Source organism: Lonchura striata, chromosome 4A (genome assembly GCF_050655825.1).
Source record: "Lonchura striata isolate lonStrDom1 chromosome 4A, ASM5065582v1, whole genome shotgun sequence".
In the NCBI taxonomy this organism is placed as follows: domain Eukaryota; kingdom Metazoa; phylum Chordata; class Aves; order Passeriformes; family Estrildidae; genus Lonchura; species Lonchura striata.
In genome coordinates, this window is record NC_140742.1 from 15,317,528 (window position 1) to 15,328,562 (window position 11,035).

An 11,035-nucleotide genomic window follows, 5' to 3' on the forward strand; every position below is an offset into this window, starting at 1 on the left:
TGTTTGATTCTCTTCCCTTTGACACTGTACCTTGAGTTTCCCATGCAGAGATCCCCTGGTTAAATTCAGCTGGACACACAGATGCACTTTGGGAAGACACCAGGGGTTCGGCTGGATCTGCGGTTGCTTTTGAAGAGTCACAGGAGGTTCCCTGTCATTGCCCTGAGCATCCTCCCTGTCACACAGGGAACTGGCACCCGGCGTCCGCAGCCAGCGCCACCACCTCAAGCCAAACCCCCACCCCTTGAAAGCCCCCAAAATGCTGCATTTTGGAGCTCCTCAGCTCTCAGTCCAAAAACAAACCCTGGGGTCACCTCCACTGCCAGTCCCCCTGGCCTCGCTGCACAGGGGGACTGGCAGCCACCCCACCCCCTGCCAGCCCCCACGCCGGGGGTCCTGCACCCAGCTGCCAACTGGGGCAATGAGGGTGCTGTGCCATGGGAAGGAATCTGATCCCCAGCTCTGCCTCCTGCGTCTCCACAACAGACCCTGCGACAACTTCTGCTGCCCTGGCCACCGGAGGTCCTGAGATGCTACCAAGATGGTGGCTGGAATGCAGATGGACATCACCTGAGCCACCTCCCTGGTGATTCCTGGGTCCCCCCAGGGTTGCCCACCACTCACCTGTGCCCACTGGCCACCAGGGAGCTGAGCAAGGCCGAGTGGGACACATCCATCAGGGTATGTGCACGGGGCCATGGAAGAGGGTTTGCACATCCCTGGATGGGATTTGTCCCCCTCACCCCCAGCTGCCTCTTCCTGGCCTGGCTCCAGCAGGGGAGCCAGCAGCCAGTAACAGAGGCTGTGGTGTGGGGCTCGGGGCAGGGCAGGGAGGAAACATGAGCTCCAAGCAGGAGGACGGCCGCACACCCAGAGAAACAGGAAGGGCCAGCCATGTCTGACAAGGAAACAGGGTGTTTAGGGAAATTTCTGCCTGATTTCTTGATGTATTTCCACACACTCCAGCCTCCTGTGCTGGGGGGAGCAGTACAGTGGGTCCAGGCAGCAGCAGAGCACCACAGCAATGCTTCAGCTGCCCCTCTGATGGGCATGGGCTGCTCTAGGGGGTCTCTGCCCCACCAGGAGCTCTGCATCCCTGGGGAACACAGCCTGGGCAAACACTTCCCCATCCTTGCCACCGCCCTGGATCTGATTCCACTGAGGCTCCAGTTGGTTCCCCTCTCCTCCCTCCTGGTATTCACCCATCTCTCTCTTTCCTCTCCCAGGGCTGCAAATTTAAGCCTGTAATTAAGAGCCAGGCTGAGAAACTCAGGAAAAAACCCACTAAAAAAGCTCTAATGAATGTCCACATTTCACCCCCATCCCGTGGCCCCAGCCAGTGGCAGGGTGCTGGCTCGGGATGGGGCCAGGGCACAGCTTGGGAAGCTCTGGGGACAGGTACATTTTGCACATGACTGCTCAGGAAACCAGGGACAGAGTCGGCAAAGTGGGCTGGGGGCAAGTACAGGGCAGGGACCTCCCTGCAACACCCCCAGCACCACTGGCAGCTGGAGTGGCCAGTGCTGCTGGGGTGAAATGTCCAAGTGGGCCAGAGGCCATCTGTGAGACAGAGATTTGCTGTGGGATGGAGATCGGCTGTGTGATGGAGATTGGCCATGGGATGAAGGTCCTAATTTCCCTGGTTGGAGGAACATGCTCTTCCTGGGGCTCTTCCTGGCTGAGTGCTCGTCTCTGGCCGCTCACTCCCTGCTCCCTCTGGCTGTGGCTATTCCGCTGGGAAGGCAGTGGGTTCCTGGGAAGAGTGCGGCTGGCAGGACAGCCCTGCTCCAAGGTGGGGGCCGCCAAGGTGCCAACTACGGAATGTTGTACTTTTTATCTCGCCAGCTTGGTAAAGTGCTCCCTGCTGCCCGCCTGTGCCTGTGCTTCTTTGGGCTGCCGGGGCTGGGGAGGTGGGCACCCCTGACACCCCTGGGTGACTGGAGGGGAACCGGCCCCCTTAGCTGGGGCCTTTCACAGCATCCTGTGTCCCCAGCGGCACAATCCTGTCTCCAGTGACACACTCCTGTGTCCCCAGTGACACACTCCTGTGTCCCCAGCGGCACAATCCTGTGTCCCCAGTGGCACATTCCTGTGTCCCCAGCGGCACACTCCTGTGTCCCCAGTGACACACTCCTGTGTCCCCAGCAGCTCCGGGGCGCGCAGGGACACCGCGAGGTGTCAGGGACAGCCCAGGCTGGGCACTGCGGACACACCGGAGCGGGGGCCGGGGGTGGTGTGAGGGTCTGCGGATGGACGTGGCATCCCGGGGGCAGGCGGGATGGATGAGAGGGACAGAGCAGCCGGGGGGGACTGCTGGGGCCAGCCCCGTGCTGGGGAGAGCCCCGGGCCCTGGGTGCAGGGGAAGTGGGGAAGCGTGGGCTGGAGCTGGGCTTGGAGTGCTGGCACAGGTGAGATGGATGAGGGCGGCAGCCCCGAGTGCCGGGGACAGCTCCGAGTGCCGGGGACAGCCCCGAGTGCCGGGGACAGCCCCGAGTGCCGGGGACAGCCCCAAGTGCCGGGGACAGCTTCGAGAGCCGGGGAATGACCTGAGTGCGGGAGACAGCCCTGAGTACCAGGGAGAGCCCTGGGCGAGTGCTGGGTACCGCCGTGGATGCCGAACGCAGCCCTGTGTGTCGCGTGGCTCCAGCCCCGTCCGAGCGGGCACAACCCCATGTCCCGCGGCCCCGTGTCCACCAGCCCCGTGTCCACCAGCCCCGTGTCCCGCAGCCCGTGCCCCACAGCCCCGTGTCCATCAGCCCCGCGTCCATCAGCCCCGCGTCCATCAGCCCCGCGTCCACCAGCCCCGTGTCCCACAGCCCCGTGTCCATCAGCCCCGTGTCCCGCAGCCTCGTGTCCACCAACCCCGTGTCCCACAGCCCCGTGTCCCGCAGCCCCGTGTCCATCAGCCCCGTGTCCATCAGCCCCGTGTCCCGCAGCCCCGTGTCCACCAGCCCCGTGTCCACCAGCCCCGTGTCCCGCGGCCCGTGTCCATCAGCCCCGTGTCCCGCAGCCCCGTGTCCCGCAGCCCCGTGTCCACCAGCCCCGTGTCCACCAGCCCCGTGTCCCGCGGCCCGTGTCCATCAGCCCCGTGTCCCGCAGCCCCGTGTCCCGCAGCCCCGTGTCCACCAGCCCCGTGTCCCGCGGCCCGTGTCCATCAGCCCCGTGTCCCGCAGCCCCGTGTCCCGCAGCCCCGTGTCCATCAGCCCCGTGTCCATCAGCCCCGTGTCCCGCGGCCCGTGTCCATCAGCCCCGTGTCCCGCAGCCCCGTGTCCATCAGCCCCGTGTCCATCAGCCCCGTGTCCCGCAGCCCCGTGTCCACCAGCCCCGTGTCCCGCAGCCCCGCGTCCCGCAGCCCCGTGTCCATCAGCCCCGTGTCCACCAGCCCCGTGTCCCGCAGCCCCGTGTCCATCAGCCCAATGTCCCGCAGCCCCGTGTCCCGTGTCCATCAGCCCCGTGTCCCGCAGCCCCGTGTCCCGTGTCCCAGCCCCGCGCGGCGGCTCCGTGCCGGCGCAGCGCGGGCAGCCGGCGGCCCGGGGCGGGGCAGGGGCGGCCCCGCCCGCCGCGGAGCGAGCAGCGCGGGGGCTCACCGCGGCAAGATGGCGCCCAAAGGGAAAGGCGGCGGCAAAGCCGGCAAGGGTGAGCGGGGCTGGGCGGCACCACCGGCCGGGAGGGGGCTCGGGGGCGGTGGGGGCCGAGCCGGTCTCAGAACCGGGCAGGGCCGGCGGGGAGCGGGCCGGTGTCAGGGTGCTCGGTTCACAGGTGGCGACGGCGGCAGCAGCAGCGAGGGCAAAGCACAGGGCCCGAAGGGAGGCGGCAGCGCCGTCAAGGTGAGCGCGGGGGGCGGCGGGGAGCGGCGGGGGGCGGCGGGGAGCGGCGGGGAGCGCGCTCTCCGCCCCGGCACCTGCCGGCTCGTCCCGCCCGCCGGCCCCGCTCGCCACAGCCCCGCTGCCGCCCCGCCAGGTTCGGCACATCCTGTGCGAGAAGCACGGCCGCGCCATGGAGGCCATGGAGAAGCTGAAGTCCGGACAGCGCTTTAGCGAGGTGGCGGCACAGTACAGCGAGGACAAGGCCAGGCAAGGGGTGAGTGAGTGCTGCACCCGGGACCGGGCAGCGGCTGCGGGAGCCTGGATCCTGCTGGATGCTGGCCCACGGCCTCATCACACACCCTCCCTGCTCTGAGTCTCAGAGCTTAACCCTGGCCGTCCCTTGCTGCAGGGAGACCTGGGCTGGATGACCAGAGGCTCCATGGTGGGACCATTCCAGGAGGCAGCATTTGCCCTGCCTGTGAGCAGCATGGACAAGCCCGTGTACACGGACCCTCCCGTCAAGACCAAGTTTGGATACCACATTATCATGGTGGAAGGCAGAAAATAAAATGTGAATGACCACGATGACCTTGTTGACTGCTTGAATCCTGAGTCCCAGACACCTTGGCCTTGGAGCAAGTTGGGCACAACCAGCAACGTGCCTGGAGGCAGCTGGCTGTCCCTGCCACTGTGCTAGCAGAGCAGGGCCCTGCCTGGAGAGGTAAAATGTCCCTGGGAGGGGTAAAACAAGAGCAGATGTTGAAGTTTCTGTTGCCTGGCAGGCCAGCCTCTTGTTTCTTCACATTATCTGTGGAGATAATGGCCTGTCAGCGGAATGAGGTGCCCAGATTTTTATCTGCAAACAGAAATAATGCAGCAAGGGACAGAGGAGGCCCCAGGGCTTGGTCTCCATCTTCCACAGGAGGATGCAGACAGCTCCCATGGTGCAGTCTGTGCTCCAGGGCTGCAGGACCGTCCCTTCAGTGGCGGGTGGGTAACACTGGAGCTGGGTCAGGCCAGGCAGGGAAGGGAGCGGGGGGCAGGAGGGGAGGAAGAGCTCTCCTGAGCACAGACCCATCTCTTCCTACAGCTCCACCTTGCCCACTCAAAGATGGGGGAAGAAACTGGATAACTCAGGTCTGAATAAGAAAAAAAGCCACTAAATGCTTGTGTGGCACCTCCTGCACTCCATTGTGCTCTGGGAAGTGCAAGGGAAGCAGCCCAGCAAGATTCCTGCCATCTCAGGAATCCAGCCCAGAGCCATGATCCCCTTGCTGCCCACAGAGTTCCTGAACAAGCCAAGCTCCAGCAACAAGCACCAGCTGTGTTTACAGGTGAGCACCACACACAGAGCTCAGAGATGTGGAAGAAATATCAAAGAAGAAAAGGTGCTTCTCTTCCCTCCCTTTTCAGGGTGTTGGTTTTGCTGAATGAATGGCCTGCAGTGGAGGGCCTGGTCTGGGCAGACAGACTGCCCAGAGCAGGCACTGCCCCATGGAATGGTGCTGTGTTAATAAACCACTTGTTTCCAGGCTACCAGAGCTCTGTTCTTTCTTTTGGCAAAAACACTTTTGACACAACTGCACCAGCAGAATTTGCCATGTTTGCTGTGGTTCCAAATACAAAGAGCTCCTCTCCCAGACTGCACAGCTCAGCCAGGTGTGGCGTTGCAGAAGGCAATGCCATGGCACGAGGAAACATCCATATCTGCTGCTGCGCTGTTACCAGGTGAGACTGGCAGGAGTCAGTCCCAGACTGAGGCTGTGTTGGTGAGGGGCAATCACTCAAAGCCAGAACCAGGAGCTTTTGAGCTGCTGGTTTGTGGGATTGAGGCACTCTCAGCCAGTTTGCTGACAACACTGAGCTGTGTGGTGTGGTCACACACTGGAAAGGATGGATCCAGAGGGACCTGGACAGGCTGCAGAGGTGGGACCATGTGAAAAGTACCATGGTTCTACACCTGGGTCAGGGCATTCTCAGGCACAGATGAAGAAGGAGCAGAGAAGGGATTGGAGGTGATGGTTAATAAAAAACTCGTGAAAAACCATGATCCAGCAGTGAGCATTCCCAGCCCAGAAACCCCCTATGTTCTGGCCTGCATCCAAAGGAACATGGGCAGCAGGTGAGGGAGGGGATTCTCTCCCACTGCTCTGCACTCCCAAGATCCTGCTTAGAGTCCTTGCACACAGTTCTGGGGCCTCCAGCATGAGAAGGACATGGAACTGTTGGAGCAAGTCCAGAAGAGGCCATGAAGTTGGTAAGAAGCACCCATAATGAAGAAAGGCTGAGAGCTGAGGCTTTTCAGCCTGTTCAGCCTGGGGAAGGTTGTGTGGACACCTCATAGCACATTTCAGTATCTGAAGGGGCCTACAAGGGAGCAAGAGAGGAACTCTGTCCAGAACTGGAATGACAGGATACAGAGTAATGAATGGATTCAGGCTGACAGAGGGCAGGGTTAGAAGGGATATTGGGAAGAAATTCTTTCTTGTGCGAATGATAAAACACTTGCACAGGTTGCCCAGTGAAACTGTGGCCGTCCCATCCATGGATGTGTTTCAAGGCCAGGCTTGGAGCAACCTGGTCTAGTGGAAGGAGTCCGTGCTTGTGGCAGGGGTTGGATCTGGAAGGTCTGTAAGGCACCCAAATGGCAGGTGACCTTCAGGTACCCAAATTAGCTTGTTTTAAACCCAAAAGGAGGGAATAACCACAGCACCACAGACCTGGGCTGTACAGCGGCCATGGGACTGTACTGTCCCCATCTTCTCAGGGGAAAGAAGTGGCAAAACCTGGAAGGCAGAAAGGTGAATCCAGGGCTGCCAGCATGGACAGGGGCTTAGACATCAACAATGCCATTCTTTTATTGAATAATTAGACAGGAACAGGAACCATTTTCACCTTTGTCAGTTGACTCCACAGAACACCCTCCCCAGGATCCAACACCTGGATGTCTGGGCTGTTTCCTCAAGCAGGAAGTGATGAATTTGCTCATTCCCATGAGTATAGGGCAGGCATCAGCCCGGAGCTGGCTCAGGGATCCCAGGGCCATGGTGCAGACCCACAAGGAACAGCCAGACTTTCTTCACAGAGCCACATACATGTCACTTCTGGGCCAGCTGTCGGTACAAGTTCAGAGTCAGCAGCATAACTTCAGGATCTCCACTTTTTATGTCAAGAGCTTGCAGGAAGCAGTCCAAAGCCTCCTGGAGTTTTCCATCATTCTGAAGCTTCTTCCCACTCTGTACCAAAGTGTCATAATCTGCAGCAGGAGAGGAATTCTGCCCAATGTCCTTTTCAGAGCTGCTTTGCTGGGTGAAGTAGTCAATCTGCTCATCTGACTGGAGCTCAGCGTCACCTGTGGATTCCTCCTGTGATGACTCTGCCTCGGACTGCTCAGATTCCACACTGTCTGTGTGAGAGGACTCTTCACTTGTATCAAGTGTTTCTCCATCAGGTTCTTCTTCAGGCTCAGCAGATTCCCCAGTGCACTCCTCAGCTTCATCTTCCACAAGCCCATCTTGCTCCTCCTCCTCCTCCTCCTCATCATCATCATCATCATCATCATCATCTTCTTCATCAGTGGTTCCCATGATTTCCCCAATGTCCTCCACCTCATCTACCAACCTGCTGATGAATGAGCGCCTGGAAGCATTAGACCTGTTTCCACTGTTATTTAATTGGGGAGAAAAGATGGCTTTAGCTCTTGTTGTGTCATATTTAGGGGTGGAAGCATTAATTCCTTCCAGACGTCCGTGCTGAATGCTATCCAAGGGAGAGGAGGGCACTTGTTCAGGCTGCTCTTCACTCTCACTGTCTGAAGAAATTCTGTTTAAGCGTTTCTTCCTACTAGAAATAAAGAGACCACTGCTTTCCTCCAATGATTTACTCTCTTGCAGGGAGGCATTTGGCTCTTCCTCAGCTGTGAGACAGGGTTTGCCATGGCTACTGGTCTCACTTGGCCAAGTTTTGTTTGGAGATTCTTTGTCTGGAGATTTACACAAGCTTTCTGCCTGGAGTTGTAAGCTCTCCTTCTCAGGGTGTTCCACTGATCCTCCTCTATTTGAGGCATCCTGCCATTCCTCTTCAGACTCTTCCAAAACCAGATTGAAGTCAACTTGATCCTGGAAAGAAGGAGCAGATGTAGCCTCTGAGCTGTCTTCTAGCACATGAGACTTGTAGAGCTCAGCATTGACTTCTGGTGTAGCATTTTTTAAACTCAGCACTGCAGAAGCCGGCTCAGGATCATTGTTCTGCTCTGTCCCCAGGGCACTGTGTGGGTCAAGTATCTGAACTGACAATTCTGCCTCACTTCTAGGATCAGCCATGCCAGACTGGGAGGAATTGTGACAATGCCAAGACAGGTCATTCCTTGTCTTGGCCGAGCTGTCTGAATGTACCTGCGAATGTTGTTTCTCTTGGAGGCTCTGACTCTCTTTCTCGAGTGCAGGGGATGATGGTATAATGTTAGATTCAGGATTTTGCTCAGATTCTTGTTCTGCTTGTTCTTGATCAGATTGTTCTGCTGTCTTGCTGGTATTGAGCACTTCTGTCTCCATACTGGACACACCTTGTGCCAGTTGCTCTTCATCCAAGTCACCAACAGTCAGAGTTGCCATTCTGGAGCTGACATCGAGCACCTGGGCTTCTTCGTCCTCTGTAAGATCAATAAATTTGTCTTTTTCTTGTGCATCAGCTACTGGTGGTGAAACAAAATTATTTTTGTCATTCAACCCTGGAGACAACTTCTTTGGCCTGGAAACTGATCCCGATGGTCTTTGCCACAACTCTTCACAAGTATTCCTGATCCCCTCCATCCTCTGATCTCTGAGCTGGGACTCCAGCTGGACCAGCTCATGGGCTTTCTGTACTCTCCGCTGGATGTACTGATGGGCTTCCTCGCTCTCCACCTGCTCCTCATGAGCCATCTCCCTTGTGTAGATCAGGTCGTGGTCAGAAATGCCAAACATTGCCAAGGAATGCAGGTAAGCAAGATGCTCATCCAGCTGCAGGTCAGACTTCCTTTGCATGGCGTGCAGGGACTGCAGCTGGATCTGAGTTGCAGATGTCCGAGTATCTTCCAATATGAAGAGCTCCCTTAGTTCCTGTTTGGAGAAATAACGGAACGGGTTCTTTTTGTCACCGGTGGTCTGTCTGATTAACGAGTCCTTGAATACCTGCCGCCTGTATATCTTCTCTTCCACGGTGCCGCAGGTGATCAGTCTGTAAATCACTACGTTCTCTTTTTGCCCAATTCTGTAAGCTCTGTCCACAGCCTGAGCATCAGTTGCTGGATTCCAGCTGGGATCAAAGATCACCACTCGGCTGGCCGCTGTCAAGGTTATGCCAACGCCCCCAACCTGTGTGGTGAGCAGGAAGACAGAGTAGGTGGTGTTGCTCTGGAAGGCGTTGATGCGCCTCTCCCGCTCCGTCAGGTGGGTCACCGTGCCGTCGATGCGCAGGATCTGGAACTGTCGGCGAGACAGGACGAACTCTATGATATCCAGCATCTTCCTCGACTGTGAGAACACCAGGGTTCGGTGTCCCTCTTCTCTCAGCCGCTCCAGCAGTCCCACAAGGAACTGCATCTTCCCAGACTCCTCGATCACAGTCTCATCAGAGAGATGATCTATTTTGTTCTTGCCTGCAAACATAACTGCTTCCATCCTGTAATCCTGCTCGGAGTCCTCCTCCTCCTCTTCCAAGCCCAGCTGGGTACAGGCTCTTGGAGACAGAAGCCTGGGGTGGTCACAGAGTTTCTTCAGGATTGTCAGCTCAGCCAAAGGTGATCGGTTCATCATCAGTACTTCCTTCACATGATCGAGGCAGAGAAAGTTCCTATAGATTTCTTCCTGCACCGGTGCCAGGTACACCCACACGACAAAGTCATTTTTCCTAGTGAGAGATGGCATGACAGGAGCCTTGTTCTCACTTGGATCCTCAGAAAGAGTAGGATCAGCTTTATTGGTATGATAGTTTTTGATGTCTTCCTTGGTCCTTCTGAGGAAATAAGGCTTTATAATTGACATGAGATTCTCTGATATCTTTAGCCCCAGTGCTTTCTCACCTGGAGTCGCATCCTTCTCCCTCGCCCTGGTAATGGGATTCTCATACTCCATTTTAAAAGTTTTGGCAGTTCCCAGGAGGGAGCCTTGACAGGCAAAGTCAAACAAGGACCACAGTTCCCGGAGGTTGTTCTGCACAGGGGTGCCTGTAAGCAGGATGCGGTAGTGGGCCGGGATTGCATACACACACTTGGTTGTCTTGTTTGACGGGCACTTGATCTTATGTGCTTCATCAAGAATAATGTAGTCCCAGACAAACTCCTGCTCATGGCGGCTGGCCAGCTGCTTCCAATTGTTAATGAGCATCTGGTAGCTCGTGATGATGATGCCGTTCTTCCTCTGGACCCTCTCCAAGTTCCTGGTGCGCTCTGTCTTGCTGGTGCCATGGAACTCCTTGACACGAAGGCCGGGGGTCCAGCGAGCGAACTCAGCCAGCCAGCTGCTGACCAGGGTGGTGGGCATGATGAGTAGGACGTGCTGGATGAGCTCGGCATCGAACATACCCGACAGGAAGGCAATCACCTGGATGGTCTTGCCCAGGCCCATGTCATCTGCCAGGATGCCGCCAGGCTTGCGCTCCCGGTGCAGGCGGTACAGGAAGGCAACACCTTCCCGCTGGTGCTGGAACAGCTTCCTGTGCATCTCCCCGTAGATCAGCAGGCCGCTGCCGCACACGTCCACGAAACCCTCATCATCCTCCTCCTCCTCCTGCTGCTGCTGCTCGGCCGCCGCCAGTGCCTCCTGCACCCGCCGCATGCGGTTCTGCAGCTTCTCGCTGGGGCGGATGGCAGCCGCCAGCCGGAACAGCCGCAGCGCCTCTTCAAGGTCCCCGTCGGCCGCCGCCGCCTTCGCGCTGGCCACGAGCCTGTGGGAGTCACCGTGAGCACCGGGTGGCCAGGCCCGGGCTGCACCCAGGAGTGCCGGCCCGGCCCGGCCCGCCAACGCCAACCCCGAACCCGAACCCGAACCCGAACCCAGCCCCAGCCCCAGCCCCAGCCCCAGCCCGCCCGCGGCCGCTCAGCCCCGTCGCCGCTCACCCCCGGTACCGCTCCTCTTCTGCCGCCGCCGCCTCTCGCGGCCCGGGAGCGGCCATGGCGCCAGCGCTGCCGCCCTGCGCTTCAAACCCGGCCCTTCCCGGCCTGCCCCGCGCCACATGTAAATCACCACCGC

General features: G+C 58.4%; 2 protein-coding genes across 2 annotated transcripts; one reads left to right on the forward strand and one right to left on the reverse strand.

Moving 5' to 3' along the window:
• Window positions 1-3,568: 3,568 nt before the first annotated feature.
• On the forward strand, window positions 3,569-4,391 carry PIN4 (peptidylprolyl cis/trans isomerase, NIMA-interacting 4). The gene is made up of 4 exons (XM_021547752.4): window positions 3,569-3,636; window positions 3,760-3,827; window positions 3,961-4,080; window positions 4,216-4,391. The coding sequence occupies exons 1-4, from the start codon at window positions 3,597-3,599 to the stop codon at window positions 4,372-4,374; spliced, it is 387 nt and encodes a 128-aa protein (XP_021403427.2). The 5' UTR covers window positions 3,569-3,596; the 3' UTR covers window positions 4,375-4,391.
• Window positions 4,392-6,649: 2,258 nt separating this feature from the next.
• On the reverse strand, window positions 6,650-10,991 carry ERCC6L (ERCC excision repair 6 like, spindle assembly checkpoint helicase). The gene is made up of 2 exons (XM_021547790.4): window positions 10,903-10,991; window positions 6,650-10,730 (listed from the first exon to the last, which is right to left on the reverse strand). Exons 1-2 carry the CDS (start codon window positions 10,956-10,958, stop codon window positions 6,905-6,907), a joined length of 3,882 nt encoding a protein of 1,293 aa, XP_021403465.2. The 5' UTR covers window positions 10,959-10,991; the 3' UTR covers window positions 6,650-6,904.
• Between the last annotated feature and the right edge of the window lie 44 nt (window positions 10,992-11,035).